Consider the following 26024-nt stretch of genomic DNA (forward strand, 5'->3'; position numbering starts at 1 on the left):
CCAAAAGTGGAACTTCCACTCATCGGATCCCCCCCCCCCCGGTGTCACAGTTGGCACCTTTCAGGGGGGAGGGGGGTGCAGATACTTGTATATTACAGGTATCTCTACCCACTTCCAGCATAGATAGCCGCAGAATCTGCGGTTATTTACACCACTTCCTGCTCCCCCCCCCCCCCGCTGTCTGCTGGGAAACACACGGGTCGCAGAGACAGCAGGGACCATCCGTATTGCGCTGCGCGACTCGCGCATGCGCAGTAGGGAACCGGGAACCACTTCCTGATTCCCTTACCAAAGATGGAGGCGGCAGCACCCGAGGACCGAGAGACGGTTCGGCCTCGGGTGCCGACATCGCGGGCGCCCTGGACAGGTAAGTGTCCATGTTTTAAAAGTCAGCAGCTGCAGTATTTGTAGCTGCTGACTTTTAAAAAAAAAAATTTCGGCGGAGCTCCGCTTTAATATTCATTTGACATTTATGTTGACTTAATTACCAAGCGCTCTTATCTAAAGGTTTTTTTTTCCTTCTATCTTTTGTACATACACTCCATAGAGTATGGTCAATGGTGAGGGCTGGAACATAAACACTGGCTCAGCAAACCTTGGTACTGAAGTGCACCCATAATTAAAAGGTTCTCAAGGACATCAAAGAATGTTCACCTGACGCAGCCACGTACAGCCAGGCTGACAACGTTTTATAGAACTGAGCACTATCTGAATATGGCAGATATGCATAAGCTTTTGAATTGGGAGAATTTATCAGCCAAGATTGTGGATATCATGTTTATTTATTATATGTAAAGCACAACCAAGGGGTCTAGTTTAAACGTATACCCCAAGGCAGTGTTTCTAAATCCTAAAACCCATCTTGAAAAGCCAGCGTTTGAAATCAACCCTAGTGGAAGTGAGCTTATAAAAAGTAACCCTTGACCTAAATATTACATTTCAGTACCTCCTTACTTGTGTTCAAAATTTTTTAAAGCAGGCTATAATATTTTTAAACAACTTAGTAGGCTTTTTAAATGTGGCTAACAAAGTTGTTCCAAAAATTCAGCACTTAAAGCTAACTAAAGTCCAAAACACTCACCTCCTCCCCAACAGTCCGACACTCATGAGGTCCACTGCTAGCATCTTCTTCAACCATCTCGGTTAGCCAGCATAGAATGAGCAGCAGTTAGAGGAGTGAAACATTTTACTTAATTGTGAGCATCACCAATCAATTCCACTATATTAATAGCTCACTTATTAGGCCAATGACCTAATTCACTGTTTGAATAATCTTTATAAACCTTTATGTTACTTGATTAGCACAGAACCCCTCTCCCATAACAAAAGTGTGTGCTTAAAAGAATTTAGCAGATGTCACAGTTTATCAGATGAACTCTTAATGCAATCCTTTGTTACTGTGGGTTAATATCTACAACTGAGAAATAACTATTAATATTCATTTGTCATTTATGTTGACTTAATTACCAAGCGCTCTTATCTAAAGGTTTTTTTTTCCTTCTATCTTTTCTACATACATTACATAGAGTATGGTCGATGGTGAGGGCTGGAACATAAACATTGGCTCAGCAAACCTTGGTACTGAAGTGCACCCATAATTAAAAGGTTCTCAAGGACATCAAAGAATGTTCACCTGACGCAGCCACGTACAGCCAGGCTGACAACGTTTTATAGAACTGAGCACTATCTGAATATGGCAGATATGCATAAGCTTTTGAATTGGGAGACTTTATCAGCCAAGATTGTGGATTTGATGTATATTTATTACATGTAAAGCACAACAAAGGGGTCTTCTTTAAACGTATACCCCAAGGCAGTGTTTCTAAATCCTAAAACCCATCTTGAAAAGCCAGTGTTTGAAATCAACCCTAGTGGAAGTCAGCTTATAAAAAGTAACCCTGGACCCCAATATTAAATTTCAGTACCTCCTTACTTGTGTTCAAAATTTTTTAAAGCAGGCTATAATATTTTTAAAGAACTTAGTGGGCTTTATTAAAAGTGACTTACAAAGTAGTTCCAGAAATGCAGCACTTAAAGCTAACTAAAGTCCAAAACACTCACCTCCTCCCCAACAGTCTGACACTCACGAGGTCCATTGCTAGCATCTTCTTCCCAGCTTCTTCAACCATCTTGGTTAGCCAGCATAGAATGAGCAGCAGTTCATTCATGCCAGTACACTAGTATTGTGCTGAAAATGTACCTTGAGGTGTTCATGCACACCTCAGCATACATTCTAAAGAAAACTGTGAACAGGCAGTCCTTTCTGCAATAAAGAGCCTGTCTGCTTGTAATTTTAGAAATCTTAGACATCAGCTCCATTTTAATCTTGTCAATAGTTTTAGTCACATTCACAGATCAGCCATACTGTTATGACGACTGATTGGTTAAGTGAACAACATAGATTATTTCATTAAAATGCATTTGAAAGTTAGTGGGTTATTAATGCAGCAAGTAAACATGTTGTTCCTGAACCCGATATGTTGAAAGCCGAAAAAAAGGGCATCATAGTTTGTTGAGAATGGGGCTGTGTAGCCATGGACCAGTAAGGGTGTCCGGGCTGACCTGTGTCCACAGCCAAAAGCATCTGAAATGGGCATGCAAGCATCAGAACTGGACCACGGAGCAATGGAAGAAGGTGGTCTGGTCTGATGAAAGAAGTTTTCTTTTACATCATGTGGATGGCTGGGTGCATGTGCTTCCTTACTTGGGGAAGCGATGGCACCAGGATGTACTATGCTTTGGGCAATGTTCTTTTGGGAAACCTTGGGTCTTGCCATTCATGTGGATGTTACTTGACACATACCACCTACCTAAACATGTTTCTGATCAAGTACACCTGATCATGGAAATGATATTCCATGATGGCAGTGACTTCTTTCAGCAGGATGATGTGCCCTGCCACACAGCATAAATGGTTCAAGATCGGTTGGAGGAACACAACGAGTTTGAGGTGTCGACTGTCTCAAAATCCTCCAGATCTCGATCTAATCAAGCATTTGTGGGATGTGCTTGAAAAAAAACAAGGCCAATCCATGGAGGCCCCTCCTTGCAACGTACAGGACCTTTAAAGGATCTGCTACTGATGGCTTGGTGCTAGAGACCTTTAGAGGCCTGGAGACCCCTCCTTGCAACGTACAGGACCTTTAAAGGATCTGCTACTGATGGCTTGGTGCCAGAGACCTTTAGAGGCCCAGTCCAGGTCTTCATGGGTTGGATTGTTTTGGCAGCAAAATAGAAAACTACTCAATATTAGGTGGGTGGTCATAAAGGTATGGTTGATCGGTGTAAAAGGGTATAAACAGACCTCTAGGTTGATGTATTTCGACCAATCCTAGCCTTAATCATAGGAGCAAAAATTAGGCCATGGCTTAAAATGTATTTCCATTCTTGCAGTCAAATTTGACAAAATCTCAGTATGTTTGTTATGTGTTCCCATTCACACAACAAAAATGAAATACTTCTTTTAGATTTTTCTCAAGAGGAGTTGTCATGGATGACTGCAAGTTTTTTTTCTTTAAAGATTGTGCGGATATATACATCTTGTAGTGAAGTAGATGTTTGTATTGCTATGAGGTTTTATGTACATTGTTTAATATGAGATGTGATGTATTTTGTATGAAGATGAATAAAAAGTATTGAATTTAAAAAAAAAAAAAAAAAAAAGATTGTTGGAGTGAACCTGTCCCATGTCTGTCCTCACTAAAGCGGAGTTCCCCCCAAAAGTGGAACTTCCGCTCATTTGTCTCCTCCCCCCTCCAGTGCCACATTTGGCACCTTTCGGGGGGGAGCGGATACATGTCTTTGAAAGGTATCCTGTTCCCACTTCCGGGAGCCACAGCCGCGGCTGTTGACGTCACCGATTGGCTCCCTCCTCCTCCCTCCTCTGCCGCCGGGTGAGTATGAGAGAGGAGCGGCGTGAAGCCGTAAGGCTACACTGCAGGGTTCCCGTACCTGCAATGGCAGCACCCAACAACTGATGGAAACATCAGCTGTGGTGCCGACAATGCTGGATTCCAGGACAGGTAAGTGTCCTATTATTAAAAGCCAGCAGCTGCAGTATGTGTAGCTGCTGGCTTTTGATTTTGTCAGCGGACTTCCACTTTAATATACAATTCAAAAGGCCAAGACTCTACACCAGGGATCCTCAAATTATGGCCCTCCAGCTGTTGCAGAACTACACATCCCATGAGGCATTGTAAAACTCTGACATTCACAGACATGGCTAGGCATGATGGGAATTGTAGTTCTTGAACAACTGGAGGGCCATAGTTTGAAGACCCTTGCGCTACATCTTTTACCATTTGTGAGAACAGTGTTCAAATTTAGTTACGATTGATAATGAATGATTTTTCCTTGCTGTTGGGCCTAGAATAGAGAGTCTAAAAAGGTAAACTGCAATGTTATTTTTTATTAAGTTATGCAATGTGAATTGGGACATAAAAGTGATATAAAAGTAGATGTTATCCCAGTTTGGTTGCAAAAGTGAAGATACACTTTAAACCAATAAACTATTCAGGTAGATTTATAATGAGCGCTACCTTTTTGTTCAACAGTTTGTATGCATCTGTGCACCGTCTGTTGCTGGTTGTGGCAATATTGTCTAAATTGATAAGTTGTTTAATGTGACCACTGTAGGTTAAACTGTTGCTGTAAATTGTACTATGAAGAAGTAATCCTAAACCTGTCAAAACAACTACTTTGGTTAAACATAGAAGAAGACGGAGAGGGGAGAGAAGTGGCAAGGGCCCACAATAGTGTTGTATGCCGGTTTATTATAGAAGAGCAGTAAAAACGTATAAAGATGTACTTTCACATGGTGTAGTAATATACAGGCATGTCAAGGTGATGTATAATCCTTTGTTCCATGTGGATGGATGGCTCGAGACAAGATCAGAGCTCTGGTGTGCCACTGACAGGTGGTGATGACAGACAGCTTGGGTTACAAAGCCGGAGCTCTAGTAGCAGTACAGTGAGCTTGTCAGAGATGGAGCTGTGGAGATGTAAGGTGTGGTTCCAGACGCTCATCGATCCACAAACCAGAATCTGCTGGTACCAGCTACCGTAAGGAGGGGATGTGACTGCCCAGAGCAAACACCAGGGGTAAATCTGGCAGACTCAGCACGGAACGCGTTTCGGAAGAGCCAATCGCTTCCTTTATCAGCCTGACATAATTGTTTGCCTCCAGAGATTAAATAGGATGGGTTAATTATTAACTCTTGCAGTACTTTCGATCAGTATTTGTTGAAAAAAATATTTATCTAATTTCAGTAACTAACCTTTAGAACATTAAAAAAGTTACAACTATTATAGAGAGGTCTAATCATGGAATCATTACATATGACTAATAATATATATAAAAATGTAACATTATTTAACAACCTATCCATATTTGTCTTTCTCTACACATATGGATAGGTTATTAAGTAATGTTACATTATATATAATATTTATATTTTTATTATTATTAGTCAAATTTAATATTTTCTTGTTTGGTTAAACATACTATTAGTTGACAATCTCCAGGTCATTCCTCCTGCACTAGCTCCATTTTTAAACATCAATGACTAAGATACAAGGCAAAGTTGCAGGTAGCCATTATACATGTTGCACCTTTCTGCTGTAAAGCCTTTAAATGGTTCAGTGGTGCAAAACACTAGTTCTGAGACTAAATGTGTTTACTGGGTTACTACCCTAGTACTAGTATACACTATGTTGTCAAAAGTATCGGTACGCCTGCCTTTACACGCACATGAACTTTAATGGCATCCCAGTCTTAGTCCGTATGGTTCAATATTGAGTTGGCCCACCCTTTGCAGCTATAACAGCTTCAACTCTTCTGGGAAGGCTGTCCACAAGGTTTAGGAGTGTGTCTATGGGAATGTTTGACCATTCTTCCAAAAGTGCATTTATGAGGTCAGGCACTGATGTTGGAGGAGAAGGCCTGGCTTGCAGTCTCCACTCCAATTCATACTAAAGGTGTTCTATCAAGTTGAGGTCAGGACTCTGTGCAGGTCAGTCAAGTTCCTCCACCCCAAACTCGCTCATCCATGTTTTTATAGACCTTGCTTTTGCACTGGTCCAAATCATCTAGTTGAAGGGGGATTATGGGGTTGTTTTTCAGGGGTTGGGTTTGGCCCCTTAATTCCAGTGAAGGGAACTCTTAAGGCGTCAGCATACCAAGACATTTTGGACAATTTCATGCTCCCAGCTTTGTGGGAACAGTTTGGGGATGGCCCCTTCCTGTTCTAACATGACTGCACACCAGTGTACAAACAAGGTCCATAAAGACATGGATGAGCGAGTCTGGGGTGGAGGAATGACTGGACTGCACAGAGTCCTGACCTCAACCTAATAGAACACCTTTGGGATGAATTATAGCGGAGACTGCAAACCAAGCCTTCTTGTCCACATCCGTGCCTGACCTCACAAATGCGCTTCTGGAAGAATGGTCAAACATTCCCATAGACACACTTCTAAACCTTGTGGACAACCTTCCCAGAAGAGTTGAAGCTGTTATAGCTGTAAAGGGCGGATCAACTCAATATTGAACCCTACAGACTATGACTGGGATGCCATTAAAGTTCATGTGTGTGTGTGTAAAGGCAGGCGTCTCAATACTTTTGACAATATAGTGTATATTAGAAAAGTGTTTCTGTCATTGGAGCCCAATAGGTGTCTTGATATGCAAGTCTTTTTAACCACACCTGTAATGACTACTAATTTGTCCACTTATTGCACTGGCACAAAAAAGAATAAAGCCAATAATTACAAATAATATGTATTCTGTGAAATGGCAGGACACAAATTGCAATAACTAGCACTAATTTATTTTACACGGAAAATAAAAGCCAACACCTAATTCCCCTGGAGCCCCAGAGTGAACCACAAGTTAAAGATACTTACTGTTGTGTTTGTAAATTCGAACAGTAGCTCCAGAAAGTCTGGCTCCAAGAATCAAAGACGTGTGGTTTAGCTCGTCACTTAATATTAAGCAGCCCTGCAAAGTGAAATGATATTAATAAATAAATAGATAAATTATGACATGAAAAGATAACAAGCAATTTGATATGCTTCCTATTTTGTCTTTATCAGTTGGCAAAAAGCATATGCTAGGACAGAGGAACAACATTACTTGGAAGAGAAAACAGGCTTTAGCAGCTAACATTTTGGTACATTTTTCCAAAACATCAACTGTTCAGGATAAATCAAACTAAAAATCCATATTGGCTATCGGTCTATGACTGGATGATACATCTCCAAGACCTGCAAACCGCAAAGAGGCAACAGACTAACGATGAATGAGACCATTTCTCACAGAGAATGACGAGCAGTCAATGGTTCATCCATCCTTGTTTGAATTGGGTGCCATCAAGGCCCACTCTGTCTTTTTTTTTTCAACTTGACAAAATGTTGTGCATGCATGGTATAAGACTTGTTCTCTTTTCTGTTAAGAAAATGAAACAATTAATGATTGGCTACAGAGTTTTCGCAACATGTTGAAATATCTCTGCCTGTTTTCTATGGCTGTCGTTAACTCCAAAAATGACAAATATGGTACTTGTATACGTTGTTATGTCTCACGGTCTTATTTCTATTTCTTTTGTTGGTTACATTTGCCTAAAGACATTGAGGACCTATACTCAGGCAGATATTGTATACCATAAATCCCTGAAACAATCATACTGAATAACAAGACATTACATAGTTACATAGTAGGTGAGGTTGAAAAAAGACACAAGTCCATCAAGTCCAACCTATGTGTGTAATTATATGTCAGTATTACATTGATACAACCCTGTATGTTGCGGTCGTTCAGGTGCTTATCTTAGCAAGTTTCTTGAAACTATCGATGCTCCCCGCTGAGACCACCGCCTGTGGAAGGGAATTCCACATCCTTGCTGCTCTTACAGTAAAGAACCCTCTACGTAGTTTAAGGTTTGACCTATTTTCTTCTAATTTTAATGAGAGGCCATGAGTCTTGTTAAACTCCCTTCCACGAAAAAGTTTTGTCCCTATTGTGGGGTCACCAGTATGGTATTTGTAAATTGAAATCATATCCCCTCTCAAGTGTCTCTTCTCCAGAGAATAAGTTCAGTGCTCACAACCTTTCTTCATAACTAATATCCTCCAGACCCTTTATTAGCTTTGTTGTCCTTCTTTATACTCGCTCCATTTCCAGTACATCCTTCCTGAGGACTGGTGCCCAGAACTGGACAGCATACTCTAGGTGCGGCCGGACCAGAGTCTTGCAGAGCGGGAGAATTATCATTTTATCTCTGGAATTAATCCCCTTTTTAATGCATGCCAATATTCGGTTTGCTTTGTTAGCAGCAGCTTGGCATTGCATTGCTGAGCCTATCATCCACTAGGACCCCCAGGTCCTTTTCCATCCTAGATTCCCTCAGAGGTTCTCCCCCCAGTGTATAGATTTCTTTCATATTTTTGCCACCCAAATGCATTATTTTACATTTTTCTACATTGAACCTCATTTGCCATGTAGTTGCCCACCCCATTAATTTGTTCAGCTCTTTTTGCAAGGTTTGCACATCCTGCAGAGAAGTTATTGCCCTGCTTATCTTAGTATTGTCCACAAATACAGAGATTGAACTGTTTACCCCATCCTCCAGGTTATTTATGAATAAATTAAACAGGATTGGTCCCAGCACAGAACCCTGGGGGATCATTTAAATGGTGTCACCAGGACAGGATGTAAGCTGAAATCGCCAAAGATATTCATCATTTCCATATAACAAAAAGCAGACAGTTTCAAGCCTCTCTTACGCTTCTCACAAGAAAAAAAGTTTTATTCCTTCAAGCTGGGTAGATCTCTCTCACTTCCTGTTTTATATTGTTAGGGGAAGTCCTCTCAAAGGTCACACAGACACCAGTTAAAGTCAATCCCTACTTTATTCAAAAAGAAAAAGTTTTGACTTAAGTAAAAACTTAAAACAAGCTTGTGCTTTGCCCAGTGAGGGCAAAGCAGCAGTTTGGTTAATCACATCCCCCATCCAATCTTCAACAACTTCTGTTTAGTGCTGGGAGTCAAAGGAAATACCTGGTACTTCTGTTTATGGAAGGACACATCCATGTGACAGCACTGGGCCAACCAGGCCTATTGTGCGGGGATTCCATAGCCCTGTGTGAGCTGCAACTCCAACAACTTATAGCTTACACAGGGCTTTGCTTTCATTGAACAGTGTCAGATTAAATGAAAGGAAATATGTATTTGTGAACAGATTGGCTTTGGAGTGTACCCGCGCCCAGAAAAGTGACTTTAAAGGGTAAGTTCACCTTTGTACACTTTTTTTTTCTAAATTCCAGCTCCCCTATGCACCAATATATCATTTGTGTACTTTTTTCGCAAAAATATCAAAGCTTTCCATTAAATCTACAGTCACGTACTTTTCTAGTCCTAATCCATGTTTCTAGATGTTTCCATTAGTAATGTCTTTCTTGCTGATCAGACTTTAGGTCATGACACAGGAAGAAGTTGACCAGCTGATCTCATTAGCACACACCCTGCATCATCCACCCAGCCATTCCCAGGTGTACGTTTTGTTAAATGAAATGCAATCAATCAGAGATCACACTTCTCACTAAATACACAATATACAATCAGATTGCATAGTGTATGGCCATGTTTATACACCTAAAATTACTAGTTGCGCTTTCATTGCCATTAATTAATGGCACACCAAACACAGAAGCAAACACATTTTGCCATGTGGAAAAAAAAACAAGGTGCAAATTCTGCAACACACACTGTAAAAAACGCACAACCCACAAAACGCCCCATTAACCACATGTAGTACAGCTAATTGAAATCAATGGGCTGCCCTATGCGTGTCACAGGAAAAACGAGACACAAATTGTGCGCTCCCACTATGCTAGATGCGCTGCACCAAAAATCGCAGTAAAAAACGCACCAATCTCCGCTCTAAAAAAAAAGTTCTGAAGCTTCTTCGGGGCGATTGCTGTGTGTAGGGCAGCCCATTCAGGTGGATAGGCTGCCCCATGTGTGATGAGTGAAAATGCGCCAAAACACCCCCCCCCCCTCGATAAAGACAAAACAAAAAAAAACGCATTCGGGAATGCGAGTTCCTGCTATGCAGAGTTGTGAACGGGGCTTGACTGAGTGTTTCTGTCCACTCCCTCCTATGTACTTGTATAAAAGATGGCCATACACTATGCAATCTGATTGTGTATTTAGCGAGAAGGATGAACACTGATTGATTGCATTTCATTTAAAAATAGTGCACCTGGGAATGGGAGGGTGATAATGCAGTGTGTGTGCTAATGAGATCAGCTGGTCAACTCCTTCGTGTGTCATGACCTAAAGTCTGATCAGAAAGAAAGACATTACTAATAGAAACATGGGTTAGGACAAGAAAAGTAAACCACTGTAGGTTTAATGGAAAGCTTTGATTTTTTTGCAAAAAAAGTACACAAATGCTATATTGGTGCATAGGGGAGCTGGAATTAAGAAAAAAAGTGTACAAAAGGTGGACTTACCCTTTAAAGGGTATCTCCATTTTCGTGGGGAAAAAAAAAAATCAAATAAAGAAAAAAAATAATATAGCGTACACAATTGCGACACAAGTGTAATTGAATGTTATTAAAAATTACCATTCCTTTTCAATCTACAGCTCTGTAAATTTTCTGAAAATGCAATGCAATATGGCTACCTGAAGGTGTTCTGTACAGAGGGTATGTGTACAGAATGTGCCCCAGAAACATAATTTCCTGCTTATGTGATTGGCTCACTGATTTTCTCGGAAGTCTGCACTAAGATACAAGTCAGATTACCGGAATCCCCTGCAACAAAAATGTTGTTTTTGGTGAGATACTTCCAATAGGTGATAAAGGGATGCAGGCCCAGCAGCATTCCTCATTTTAGCTCTTCAGGTGCACAACTGATTAATAATTATAAAATCACTCCCAACAGACTCACTCAGTACCGGGGCACAGAGGAACAAACAGGGATTTCTTCAGAATAACAAAAAGTAGAAATCTGCAACAAAATGTGTTTAAATCCTTGTAATGTACATAGATCACCCAGAAGGGAACGTTTTTTTCTCAACAAAAGTGGAGTTATGCTTTAAAGGATACGTTCATCTTTCAAAATAAATGCACACATTTTTGCAGGTAAAAATTTTTTTTAAAAAGTGCATTTATTATTTTTTGTACTGGAGCCTGCAGAGCATTGCACTCCTGATCAGCAGATTGTGGATGAAATGCCAGGCTCTTGCACAGTCTTCCTCTAGTTTTGTGCCCGTATTCCTGAATGGGCTTTCAGTTACAAAACTAGAGGAAGAATGAATAGACTACAAGCATGGTGAGCAGTGCGCTTGAAGTCCATTCAAATCACAACTATGTCTGCCACCTTGGCAGGCAGTACTTGTAGTTTTTTCATTGACAGAACTCTGAATGAATGATGTGGCTGTGTGGACGGAACCTCGCGGTTTTCAAAAAGTAACAGCGGGTGTGGAGAGAAGATCCCCTGCTTGCTGTCACAGAGCCTGGAGCGCTGGTGGCAGAAGGTGGGTGTATAGTAACATGTAACATGCTCCTAAAGGTGAACTTATCCTACAAAGTATTCTATATCTTAATAATCTGTAAAAGAGCTTTAAACGGCTTATTCATACCAGCCTGCCCTAAAAAACAAGTTGTTTACTGTGCAGATGGGTTTCCATTCTGCATGGGCAATGCCTTCCATTTTACATAGTGGCATTTTATTCATTTTTACACATTGTAGCTTAGCTGCAGTGCATAAAAATGCACAGACAGATGGAGACTTCAGGGGAGCTTGAGTGTGGTGTGGAAAAACGCAGAAATGCATGTTTCCGCACCTCTCCACTTTATTTTGGTGTTCACAGGGCACATTAAAAAAATGTTTTCTGTGTGCCCTTGTTGAGACCTGCGATTTTTAAGTACAGAAAAATTCAGGTCTCTGCGCATAGTGTGAATGAGCCCAAAAGCAGTATCAATAGTCCCATCGCACACTTTCCTGGATAAAGCTTTAGGAGCAGCACATAAAGAATGATCACATCACAGAAGACATAGTGCAATGTTTATGGAGCTACGCAGCTTATGGATCCCTTTGACAGGCATGGACGCAGACATGCTGCAATTTTCTACACTTCTACACTTTATTGTGGTGTGCACAGGGCACGTTAAAAAAAAATGTTTTCTGTGTGTCCTTGTTGAGACCTGCGTTTTTTAAAGTACAGGAAAATGCAGGTCTCTGCACATAGCGTGAACGAGTCCTAAAGCAAGCCCTAACTGTCCTCTGTAGCTGCAGGCACTGTGAATTAAATCATGTTCAAAATCAGAGATTTTAAAGTCAAGTTTCAATGAACCTACAGCAAGTGGTGTTTGCATTACAAGGCTGGGAGGCAGCCAAGTCCTTGAAGCCAAAGAAGGCAAGCGAAGAGATGCTGAAATTTTGGTACGTCTGTTGTAAATTCTAAGTATGTGATTCTCCACAGCGCCTGCAGCTACAGAGGGGTTATTGTAAAGTTCTTTTATCGCACCTTAAAACATGTAAATTTCAACTGTCTGTGCTTAGGTGCACTTTAAGTATTAGATGTACAGCAGGGATAAATGAACTGGTCTTAGCAAACTAAAGGCTGTGCAGAATTTTTTCCACTTTCCATCGATAACAGAAGCAATTGATGAGCAAGTGTGTTCTAGCAGATTAGGATTTTAAAATAGATTGTGCAGATTTACAAAGGTGCAGATTGGGTGGGGAAAATATTAATTGTAAATACATCAGCAAGAACCTATAAATTCAGCTATATGCAAAATATGGTTATACGGTATATTTTATACAGAGAATACAAAACCATGTGGTCACAAAGATCTTTGATCAGTAGAGCAGAAGTAGCCTCATTTTTATCTCCTGCAGACAGGAGATGCACAAAGTAATCAGAGAATTGCAGAGAAAGAGAGAAAACAAAAATCTGTGTATAATTCACCGAGAAACGCTGACAGACTGCACAAAAATGATTATTGCTGCAAAAGCAATACAATTAAAGGAAATCTCACACTGGGGATTCACATCAGGAATGTTCTGCAGGAAATATGATTGCCCAAATACTGAGACATTCCTAAAATAACTGCGTATTTCCTTACTGTGTTGTTTGATCCAAAATCCTTTCATATGCAGAAAAATATTTATGTTTATGTAATATTGTCAATTATTGTACAATTGCACAGAGCAATGGTTCTTTTAAGCAGTATCCTCCAGTGCTTTACACCTTTATATTATTTATTTGTCATATTTATATAGAGCCAACATATTATGCAGCACTTTACAGCGTACATGGAACCATTCCTTTAGTCTCTGCCCATGGAGGAACTGACAATCTAATGTTCTAACAAGCGCATGCATACTCTAGAGCAGGCGTAGGCAACCTTGGCATTCCAGCTGTTGTGGAACTACCCACGAGGCATTGCAAGACTGACAGCCATAGGCATGACTAGAGGCAGAGGCATGGCGGGATCTGTAGATTCATCATAGCTGGAGTGGCAAGGTTGCATACCCTTGCTCTAGAACAGGGGTCTACAAACTGTGGACCTGTGCGTGCTTTTATCCAGCCCTTGGGGCACTATTCCTTCCACTGATACGAGGAACTATTCCTCCCACTGACACCAATGAATGGGAACCAATTCCCCCACTGACATCAGAGATAGAGCACTATTCCTCCACTGAAACCAATGGTGTAATTAGCTACTCCGACTGACCACCAAGCCTATGGATTTGTTTACTCACACCAATGCCAGGGCATTTACTAATCCCACTGGCCACAGTCCAGCCTCCCTAGAGATTGAAAGACGGTAAACTAGGCCTTTTGTTTTGAACCTTTAAAGACCCACGCTCCAGAGTAAACTTAGGATTTAGTTTGTTTTTGGCCTGAAAGAAAGCCACTCAAACCCTGAGAGAACATGTAAACTCCATGGACACTACATCCCTGGTGGGAGGTAAATCCAGCATTCAGAGCTGCAAGGAAAGATTGGTCACTATTTGGCTCTCTCAGCCACACTTGAAGCGTATCTATACCGAAGAACAATATATTATACAGTATATCACAGTTTTCTTTATTTCAGACTATTTTTCCACACTATTTTTACCCAGTGATCCTGCCAATGCCACATTTCCTGTTCTAGGGTGCCAACGCTCATTCATTCCACTCTATCAAAGGAGGAACAGCCCTGTCACTCAAAGCAGCTCTCCTGATCTGGTCTACAAACATGTCCTCCTCTCTTCATCACCATAAAAGGAGTGGTAGCTTGGAAGTAAGGCAACACTGTTTCAGATTCCGTCTAAAGTCACAGGATGTTACTAGAACACTGCATTTCAGCCAAGATCAAAAACGATTCTGTGCATCTGCAGAAAATGTACTTAGACTGGAAAAATAAATCTAACACGACTTATCTAGCCTGGTAATACTGCAATATATCAAACATTTGTTTTTGGATTTAGATATACTTTATAGTACATATCCAGTTTTTCAAATCTCCCCCACCTGGTACACCCCTTTTTTTTTTTTTTTTTTAATTGTTCTTATACTTAAACCTTCCTGAGTCCTCCCTCTTTAGCGCCAGCATCAGTGGTGGGCAATCTTCAATACTGCTGAGAGCAGCCCTGATGTCAATGGTGATTTCTGTAGGATTATACTGTTAGCCCAGGCTCTGTGGTGAAGCAACCCTGTAAGTGTCATTTCTGTCTGCAGCTTCGTTCCTCTGCTATTAGCATAAATCACTACTTACAAGTTTTTCTGACACCAAGTGAAAACAGGTGACAGGGGAGGGAGCTTCAGCAGATTGACAGCCTCAACTCTGTTCTTGTATACTGTGTGGAGAGGGGTGTCCCTTCCCCCCAATCAGCTCTCAAAGCTCTCCAGTGTGTAACTTCAGCTCCCTGCCCACTTTTTTCTGAATGCTCACACAAGCTTTATAAAATCTGGACTTTGCCTGTAGAGAAGAGAGGACTGCAGATAAACATGTACACCTGTACGCCTTATATAGGAGGATTTTTTTCATCGCTGTGTATCACCTGAGGCCAGTCACTTCACAGAGCATATGTAAGGGTTTACAACCAAGTAAAAGCGTGATTCTGCATCTTAGTCTGCTTTGCCAATCCGATTAAAACCTACACTGGAAAAGAAGGAAGAATTTCCCTGAGACACTTGCAAATGCATGGATATCTCAGTATAACATGGATATTGTATATTTTTCTAGAGATTTTTAAATTAAAGTAAAGCTTTGCTGTTGCATGATATAACAGATTATGTGTTCACAGTATATACTGTATATTGCTCTTTTAAAACTACGTATGTCTAGAAATACAGTAATCTGTTTTCATTAGAGGAGCTATTTTCATATGCTTAGTCATTTTTCCTAAGTCTCTATAGACATCACTGGGCTTACTGGGAAAACTCTGCTTGGCAGTGTTGTCACTAATTAATGCAATTCGTAATAGAGTTGTTTATGTCTAATTAGGGATTCACTTGGTTAAAAGGGAACCTCACTGCAGAAAACAAACATTGTACATCATCACATGTTGGATACCGAAGATTGGACACTCTTTGAAACCTATATAGTCTTCCTTTTTTTTTTTAAGTGACTTTATTGCAGTATTATAGAGTAAAGGAAACATTTCCAATACACTGGAACTTTTTAAGCACACAATTTCATGGCCCAGTCACCCTTGTGTGTTGCATCAGCAGATGTTGCCGAAATGCATGCCAACATACCAGCTCTGTGTGTGGTGTATTATGGTGCAATTCATTGTGAACCGAACCCCAATGAACTGTACAGTAGAGTGCAATGCACAGCAATGCAAATAAAGGAAAAAAGGAGATAAAATGTGTCCTCAAGACAGAATGGGGGGGGGGGGGGGGGGGGGGGGGGGGAGTAGAGAAAAAAAAAAAAATAAGGAAAAACCATTTAAGTGCAAGTAAACCCTCCTATCATTTTTAGCCAAGGAAGCTGCCATCTTTGCCTCTGTTTAATCTACAACTGCCATGATGCTGCACATGTGATCGGTTATGACCCCAGCCATTGGATGGTTTGACAGTTTGGCTGAGAGCACAACCAATGGGAGTGTTACATTTCTGGCACGTGCCGGAAATGAATCTGTTTTATAGATGGGTTTACTTCTGCTTTAAGGATGAAATTAAATTAAGTTCTATTGTGAGGGAACTGTCGGTGCATTCATATATGAGAAAAAAAAGGAAATAAAAAGCAGACTGAGCTCAATCCCCAATGTAAAAAATATAAATGCAACGTATCCTTAGATAGATGTGGACTTACAGAAGTAGTCTGACACATGTAACAATATAGAAAACAACTTTAACACCAATAATCTAAGCAATACAAAACCCACTACCCAAAAATAAAATCATAATTGGCCAATTATTGAAAACACAACCATGGCAGCTGAAGGGAAGTTATGTAAACATGCCCCCCCCCCAAAAAAAAGAGGGAGAAAAAAATGGGGTATTAAAACATGTATTTATAAGTGTATGAGCCCCAATGGGGGGTACAGTCTACATAGACCAAATCATAAACATAAAGTCATCTCTTCCCTTTTGTGATATTATAATGTATAACGTATAACTTGATGTTTTTGGGGGATTGTTAGAAAGGGATCCTTTGGTAAAATATATTCCAGGACTGGTTTAAAGTTTAATTTTTTCCAAGTCCATTAGAAGATCTTCTCATGGGTTTACATAAATCCAAACCACATATGGACAAAATCGCCCCCGTATGGCCAGTAGTATTATAATACCTTTGGGCTGTAGCATGAAATCAACCCATATAAATGATGTGATGGGCAACTATATGTGGTTAATGTAATTTAAAGTCCATGAGGGTGTCCTGTGTAAAACCAACCCCCATATAAACAGCAGGGAGTCAGAGTGAATAATGGCATGTGTATCCGACGTCAGATATAACTGAAAAACTCCCAGGGAGAGGTGCCCCTGTCATCACATTTGGCACGTGTGTAGCTTATAGCTTATAGTATGGCATCTTCTGCCCTTCATTTGTTGGGAATTAGATAGACACAGTAGAACTCCTCCAACACCATTGTCCAATATGGGAGCCATCAGTTTAACTCAAAGGAAAATGTCCAAGCCGTATAAAACACTCAAATAGAAAAAGCCATCCATGTGGTTCTTGAAGGATCCAAGCTGTACTTGTAACAAATGGTAGTTTATGAGTCCATTTCCAGAGAGATCTTAGTCCCTTAGAAGAATGAAGGAGATAGGGAAGGAGGTATCCCAGAAGCTGGCAACATGGAAGCAAAGCTGGAAGCCTGACTGTTTCGCCAGTCAAGCCGACTGCTTCAGAGGCAACTGTCTCCCTCTTTGGGGAGGGGGGGGTTTACATAACTTCCCTGCAGCTGCTATGGCTGTGTTTGTATTAATTGGCCGATTATGATTTTATTTTTGGGTAGTGGGTTTTGTGTTGCTTAGATAATTGGTGTTAATTAAAGTTGTTTTCGATATTGTTACATCTGTCAGACTACTAGGGCGTACACACGGTCGGACTTTGTTCGGACATTCCGACAACAAAATCCTAGGATTTTTTCCGACGGATGTTGGCTCAAACTTGTCTTGCATACACACGGTCACACAAAGTTGTCGGAAAATCCGATCATTCTGAACGCAGTGATGTAAAACACGTACGTCGGGACTATAAACGGGGCAGTGGCCAATAGCTTTCATCTCTTTATTTATTCTGAGCATGCGTGGCACTTTGTCCGTCGGATTTGTGTACACACGATCGGAATTTCCGACAACGGATTTTGTTGTCGGAAAATTTTATCTCCTGCTCTCCAACTTTGTGTCGGAAAATCCGATGGAAAATGTCCGATGGAGCCCACACACGGTCGGAATTTCCGACAACATGCTCCGATCGGACATTTTCCATCGGAAAATCCGACCGTGTGTACGGGGCATACTTCACTAGGTCCCCTTATAAACATATCTAAGGATACATTGCATATATTTTTTTTTTTTTACATGGAGATTGAGCTCATAACGCAAATACCATTCGTTGTGATACCCTGTGCATTCAAAAAAACGTCATGCATGTTTTTTAATTCATTGTCATGCAATGGCTGCTTATTTCTAATGACCGGGCTGCCCTCACAACAGGGCATGCCATGCTATAATGCCAGTTAATGCACACCATAATGGATCAGTTTAATGTGGCCCTCAGGCACATAGCTTAATGAGATAGAATACTGATCGGGTACTGCCAAAGGATTTGTATTTCTGTCAATCACTCCTGAGTAGGGATGAGTTGCCGGGTTGGTGCAAATCCATGTTAAAATCAAATTTGTTCAGAGGTTCAGTGAATGGCTAAACCAAATTGATGTTTGGCGGAGACAAATCTCTGGCTGCAGAGGAACGTTTTGCTACTAATGCTAAATGTGGCAGCTTCCTCCTCAGGGCTCCTGGTTGTTAGAGAGCCATCTTAACAATCAATGATATATCCCAGCCAGGCCTATTCAGCTGTCAGCCAGGGACTCCCTGGCTGACAGTTGAATATAAACAAAGTGATAGTGTAACTGCATGCAGTCCCCCTAAAAAAGGGTCCAGTATTCCAGACCCTTATCCTCCTTAACCATACCAGATCACATACCTTCAACATGAGGGGAGTACCAAGCACTCTGTACCTCCTTTAAAAATAAAGGGTCTCCAGATACTGCCTTCCCCTACACAGTACTTCTGCTAAATCCCCCTAAAAATGTAACTAGTAAATATAGAGAGTCTTTTTTTCCTTTAATAAAAAAGTTCCAAAGTTAATTCATTACATTTGTCCTTAACATGAGAACAAAGTATTTTGCCAGGGGAGTTCTATGTTGAAAGATGTGGCCTGGTAAGACTCGGGATTGGGGGGCACACGCTCATATCCTCCTTTTCTGGCCGTATGCTTGGACATGGGTCTGGTACAAGTTTTTAAGGGGTCCCTATATTTTTTTTTTTGTTTTTTGCTTAGGTTCTCCCTTCAAACCTTGTCCCCCTGAAACTTGGGGGACAGCATGCAGTTTTATTTATTTTCTTGCATGGGGTTCCCCTAGATTTCCATACAGGACCCTCGCCAACTTTTTTTTTTTAAAGGAATACTTTATTTTAATATTTCTTAAGGGGCAACATTAAAAATAAAATGCTCGGCCATTTGTTTGACAAGCTCATATATATTAGCCTAGAAAAGCCATTAGATTCAACAACCAAACTTCAGTAATGTTTGATGAACCTACCCAGAAACAATCCCAGGTACAGTCAGCTCATCTCTAGTTCGGAGATTTAATGGCGCTTCCTCTGCCAGTCTGAGTTCTACTGTAAAGGGGATTATTAAAGTATAACCAAATTCAAATTTTTTGTTAGTTTAGGATACAGTGAAGAGGGATTAGAACCAGTCAGGTTTTTATTGCCAACTGTGTCCTCATTGTGTCCCAATGCTCTTGGGCACAGGGATGGATCGAGATCAGGCTCAGGTAAGTATTTAGGGGGAGTGGTGTTGCACCTAAAAGGTTTTGTACCTTAATACAGAGAATGCATTAAGGCAAAAACCCCTTAGCCTTTACAACCACTTTAGGTCTCAAAAAGTCGCCATTCTAAAGTCTGGTACACACTACTAAGGTAGTTGGGTTGAACGAAACAGCTCAGATGGGAGCCGCTATACTAACATTCTCAAGTTAGTACAGTGATCTCCCCTGATGAGCTATTGTGTTTTGATAGGGTGCAACCCCCCCCCCCCCCCCGCTAGAACACCCAAAAGGGCTGATCGGAGAGCCAGTCTTTTTTCGGTCATGGCTGCTGTCGGACTGGCTGCCATACACACGGGTCGGCCAGTTTTTTTGAACCGTCCAATGCCGCCTAACATTCGGCCCATGTGTACTAGGCTTAAAGTGGCTTAAAGTGGTTGTAAAGTCAGAAGGTTTTTTCTCTTAATGCATTCTATGCATTAAGAGAAAAAGCCTTCTGTGTGCAGCAGCCCCCCTCAGCCCCCCGTAATACTTAGCGGAGCCCCCTCTCGATCCAGCTACATCCACGAGTGCCTCAGCCATCCAGGACTCTCCCTCCTGATTGGCTGAGATACAGCAGCGACACCATTGGCTCACGCTTCTGTCAAAGTCAGTTACCCAATGAGGCGAAAGAAGGGACGAACCACGGCTTTGTGTCTGAATGGATACATGGAGCTGCAGCTTGGCTTGGGTGCCCCCATAGCAAGCTGCTTGCTGTGGGGGCACTCAACAGGAGGGAGGGGCCAGGAGCACTGACAAGGAGGATCCGGGCTGCTCTGTGCAAAACCACTGCACAGAGTAGGCAAGTATAACATTTTTGTTATTTTTTTAGACTTCATCAAAATTTTTGACTGCTGCCAAACGTTTTAGCTTTGTATGCTTTACAAGTCAGGATTGTTATCAAAACTTACAATGCTCTCATTATTGCTGATCTTACACATTTTTTTCAAATTTGTGTTTTCAATGATATATACAGAATAGGTTCACTTTTTAAACAGGCGCCCTCCCTCCCCCTTGCTAAAAGGCATCATAAGATATAGAGACAAAAAAATAAAAAAAACTCATAACAAAAAAGGTATTGAACTCACCTTTCCTTCAGCTTCTGAGGTGCAGGCTAACTTTCTGCCAGTGAGGTCCCAGAGAATGATGTGCACTCCAAATCTTGCCAGAAGACACTGCAGCACAGTGCTGGGAATGTGCTCTTTGCAAGATTTTGAGCATCTACGGTCCCCAGATCTTGCCAAATGAAGAATGAGGGGGAGGGATGCCACCTAAAAAGCTGACCTGGCAGTCAGTGGCTCTCTACTCTGCACCTCTAGCCCTCACTGGAGCGCCGGACTCTAGAAAGCTCGCTAAGAGGATACGCCAGCTGTCAGTTCAGGCATCTAAATGGATCCCAACATTAAAGTCAGGATCTCTTCAGAGTCTGGACTGGCTGAGTGACTTCAGCCGACAGGGGACTTTGGCCCGCTGTCAGCTAAAAACGGAACAAAGTGCACTCCTGTGACCAACAGGAGAAGTAGGGCCTAAAGAGCTCTGGCCATACTTCTACTTTAATTTCAGATGTCTTCTTCCGGCCAGTTCATTTACATCAGAGGTCCCTCATTGTCTGCTCCAGAAGCAGTGGATGGCAGTCCATACTGCAGTACTGATCAATATTCATGTAATGATGTGCGATCAACATTCTGTGCTGCAGTAGTATGAGTGCAGTCCATCGTTGTGATTTCCCCAGGGGTTGTGTCCACAACAGCCCAGACTCACAGGAAGTGGGCTAAAGGACACGGCTGTCATAAACCTGAACGAGGAGCGCCATCTTCTGGTGGACAAAACTTTCTATGGGGCATGGGGAACAGCAGCAGATTGAAGGCAAGTATTGCATTAAGAGCTGCTCTATTTAAAGTGCCAGGCAAAGGGTTTTTAACAATACCTGTAATTCAGTTTGAAAGAATAAAAAACAAATGATATGGATTGGCAAACCTGTGCTTGACCTAAGCTACAGGTTTATGCTGCCCCTGAGAACTCACTCTGAGCTGGAATGCAAACCTTTATTAATCAATTATCTCTAGAAATGCTCAGATCTTCTTAAATTCAGAAACAATTGCTTAGTTTGTAGCGAAGTGAAAAGGTAGTGTAGAAGGAGCACATGTGGTGAAGTTAGAATGGTGTCATCTGGGGATATCGATCTAAAAATATAGCAGAGATTTCCCTGGTAGCAGAACGTGTGCGCGAGAGATTGCTGACAAACACAGCCTGGTCACACCGACACATTACTAGGTAATAGGGATGTAAACACAAAGCTGATGTTTGACTTGTTGGATGGATTATGGAATAAACAAACATTACCATCCCTGGTTTTCTCTTTAATCCTACATGCAGCAAGCAATTATAGACTAGTACATTCACTAATTCTTAGAATAACAGACAGCAGAAGTTTGGCAAACCAAACGCTCTAAACAAATGTGGAACTCTACAAAAAAAACAAATAACTATTTCCAGGTGAGATTTCAATATTAGGTTTAGCTGTCCCACAAAAAAGAAAAAAAATAACTATATATACAGTACACCCCTCACATTTTTGTAAATATTTTATTGTATCTTTTCATGTGACAACACTGAAGAAATTACACTTTGCTACAAAGTAAAGTAGTGAGTGTACAGCTTGTATAACCGTGTCAATTTGCTGTCCCCTCAAAATAACTCAACACACAGCCGTTAATGTCTAAACCACTGGCAACAAAAGTGAGTACACCCCTAAGTGAAAATGTCCAAATTGGGCCCAAAGGGTCAATATTTTGTGTGGCCACCGTTATTTTCCAGCACTGCCTTAACCCTCCTGTGCATGGAGTTCACCAGAGCTTCACAGGTTGCCACTGGAGTCCTCTTCCACTCCTCCATGACGACATCACGGAGCTTGTGGATGTTGGAGACCTTGCGCTCCTCCACCTTACGTTTGGGGATGCCCCACAGATGCTTAATAGGGTTTAGGTCTGCAGACATGCTTGGCCAGTCCATCACCTTTACCCTCAGCTTCTTTGTCACACGAAAAGATATATTGAAATATTTACAAAAATTTGAGGGTTGTATTCACTTACTTTTGTGACACACACACAGCGCTAGAGCTGTAAAAACGCCAGACGCCGGTAAAAGGTGTTAAACATGATTTAACTAGCCTCAACGCTGTATACACAGCGTTTAGCCTAGTTCAGGATTTCTCTGTCTCTATTCAAAATCAATGGTTCCCTATGGAAGCCCATTGATTTGAATAGAAGTCGCACCAGAAGTCGGATCAAGATGATCAAACTTGCGGTGCGACTTGTGTGCTGAGAATCTTCAAAGGGAACCCTGCCAAAATGTAAAAAAAATATATATATATATATTTGCGTGCGGTCCCCCCCAAGAAGATACCAAACTCTTCAGTCTGGTATGGATCTTAAGAGGAACCCCCCACGCCCAAAAAAATGCCCCCCCCCCCCGAAGATCCATACCAGACCTCTATCCGAGCACATAGCCTGGAAGGTCAGGAAAGGGGAAGGGGGGGGGGCGAGCGAGCACCCCCCCCCCCCTCTTGGACCATACCAGGCCACCACATGCCCTCAACATGGGGGGTGGGTGCTTCGGGGCAGGGGGGGACCCTGCGCCCCCCACCTCAAAGCACCTTGTCCCCATGTTGATGAGGACAGGGGCCTTTTCCCGACAACCCTTGCCTGGTGGTTGGGGTCTGCGGGCGGGGACTTATCGGAATCTGGAAGCCCCCTTAAAAAAGGGGGCCCCCCCCAAGATCCCCGGCCCCCCACCGTGGGTGAATGAGTATGGGGTACATGGTACCCCAACCCATTCACCTAAAAAAAAAAAAAAAAAAAAGTGTCAAAAATAAACACACTACACAGGTTTTGAAAAGTATTTTATTAAGGCAGCTTTGGCTCTTCTTCTGGCAATTTCTTCTCCCTCAGCCGGTCCTTCTCCCCTCTCTTCGCTATCTTCTTGCTCTTTTGCAGGGTCTTCTCGCTTTGTTCTTCTTCCGATGTTGACTCGACGCGATCTCCTGGTGTAATGCTGGGTCCGCCGTGTGCAATGACTTATATTGGCATGAGGCGGGGCCACCCGATGATGCAAGTTGGAGGCCATGCCCCTTGTGACGTCACCGCCCAGGGCATGATGGGGTGATGACGTCACAAGGGGCGTGGCCTCCAAATTATAGCAGATGGCCCCGCCCCATGCCAATATAAGTCATTGCACACGGCGGACCCAGCATTACACTGGGAGATTGCATTGAGTCAACATCAGAAGAAGAACAGAGGGAGAAGACCCTGCAAAAGAGCAAGAAGATAGCGAAGAGAGGGGAGAAGGACCGGCTGAGGGAGAAGACATCGCCAGAAGAGCCAAAGCTGCCTTAATAAAATACTTTTCAAAACCTGTGTAGTGTGTACCCAGCAAAAAAAATGAGAAGACCCTGCAAAAGAGCAAGAAGAGAGCGAGAGAGGAGAAGAACCAGAGAGGGGAGGGCCCCCCCCATGTTGAGGGCATGTGGCCTGGTATGGTCCGGGGGGGGGGGGCGCTCGCTTGTCCCCCCCACTTTTTTTACATTTTGGCGGGGTTCCCCTTCAAGATTCTCAGCACACAAGTCGCACCGCAAATTGGATCATTTTGATCCAACTTCTGGTGCGACTTCTATTCAAATCAATGGGCTCCTATAGGGAACCATTGATTCTGAATAGAGACAGAGAAACATGGTTGAAAGGTAGTGTGGCTAAACACGCATTGAGGGCAATGCAAAATAAAATGCGGATAAAATCGCGCACAGGGTCCTTTTTTCCTGGCAATGGTTTTACAACTCCATTTTTAAAACGCCCGTGGGAATGTGGCCTAAACATGCATTAATGCTAGGTGCTTCAACACTATTGTATTTTAATGGCCAGAATAAATGATTATTCCAGTCAATGGAATGAATTAATGCCCAAGCACATGACATGCCTAGACGTACCTAGGTGCGTTTACCCACGTTTACAAGCATCAAGTGTTTTTTTTTTTTTTTTTTTTTTCAGGAGGGAAAGGCATGTAGGAGAGGTGGGCAGATGCCCTGTGTGCCTTACTGACAGCCACCCTTTAAATAAGTGCAAGAGCATGCGATTTGTACCTAAAGAATACACAATTATTACCAACATAAACAGAAATAGAAATAAATTACCTTCCCAACAAGTGCCGGAATATTTGTAGAGTTTGTGGCAAAGCCCATACTGAAGACCATTGCCATCTCTACGTTGAGGAACTCCGCCACCAAATCCTCCAGCTCTTGATGTTTTTCCAAATGCCCTGAAAAGGAATACTGTAATTAACATGTGTTTTAATAATCCTGGATAATAGGAACATGGAAGATTATCACAAATACCCTTCACCTAATTACCCAAGAGTGAACTAAATTTGTCACGGTTTAAATGGATGTCCCCTATGCAAGCATACTGTAATCCAGTCTGTTCACCTAACAGATTGTCACTTAGCCCATGGTGGAATTCAGAGTATGAGGAAAATGTATGGAAACAAAATACATTTTCTGTGATGTGACTCACAAAGTCCCTTGGGCTATAAGTAGTTGTGGTGTATATGGAAACAAGTCTTGTCTAGCACAGAGACACATATAGATCTCCTATGACCCTTGTGAAAATCTGGAGCTGTTTTACTGCATTGCAATATTGGTATAGTGTTACATCTGGATCAAGAATAGGCAGGAGAATAATTGCTTCAATAATTCAAACTACAAACTATCATCTCTGGCTCTGTTCACAACAAGTGTAGCAGAAACGCAGGCAGAAACAAGAGGGTCTGCCCATGTTTCTGCAAACGCACTTTTGGTGCCATTATTTTTTTATTGTTACCCCACATACGTGTTGCAGTCAAGCGCTTTCCACGACAAAACGCACTTCATTCAGTGCCAAAATTTGGTACTCGGGCTTCTTTGCCGTGTTTTTGGGGCAGACAGAGGCTCATCGAAATGAATGGTGCTGCTCCAAAAACACGCTGAAAAGGCGTGCTAAAAACGTACTGTGGGAGGAGATGTAAACAAGGCCTCAAAGTAGGTTATGAATTGGGCAACTTTGAACATGAACCGACCAATCAGAAATTATCATACAAGACACAAGCATCTCCACTCTGGGTTGCTGTAAGCTGATCCTTGATTCGCTACTGCACAAACAATATTTTTTAAACTGGATGATACCATAAAACCATAGGCAAAGGGAATTAACTGTCTAAATATGAATGCTTTCCAACAACTAATGACAACTTACAAGAGAAGTATGTTTTTTGTTTTTTTTTAGAATCATACTTACCTAGGTGTATGCAGCATTGCCCTGCTGGCTCTAACACTGAGAACCGAACGATCAAACACCGCCGATTGCTCGCCTCTCACAACTCCGTGAGCAGAGAGCTGCTGAATGTCAGTCACCCCCCCCCCCCCCCCCAACCGCTCACTGGAGCACTGGGCTGT

The 26024-nt window shown here is 42.0% G+C and overlaps 1 protein-coding gene across 1 annotated transcript in view; it reads right to left on the reverse strand.

Annotated features, from left to right (window-relative positions):
* The window catches only part of LOC141140773 (serine palmitoyltransferase 3-like), a 224306-nt gene that overhangs the window by 104703 nt on the left and 93579 nt on the right, over positions 1 to 26024 (reverse strand). The window contains exons 5-6 of the mRNA XM_073628260.1: positions 24729 to 24853; positions 6904 to 6997 (exon numbers count right to left, since the gene is read on the reverse strand). Of these exons, the coding sequence (XP_073484361.1) occupies positions 6904 to 6997; positions 24729 to 24853 (219 nt within the window). The remainder of the gene's footprint in view (positions 1 to 6903; positions 6998 to 24728; positions 24854 to 26024) is intronic.

Source organism: Aquarana catesbeiana, linkage group LG04 (assembly GCF_042186555.1).
Source record: "Aquarana catesbeiana isolate 2022-GZ linkage group LG04, ASM4218655v1, whole genome shotgun sequence".
Lineage (NCBI taxonomy): Eukaryota > Metazoa > Chordata > Amphibia > Anura > Ranidae > Aquarana > Aquarana catesbeiana.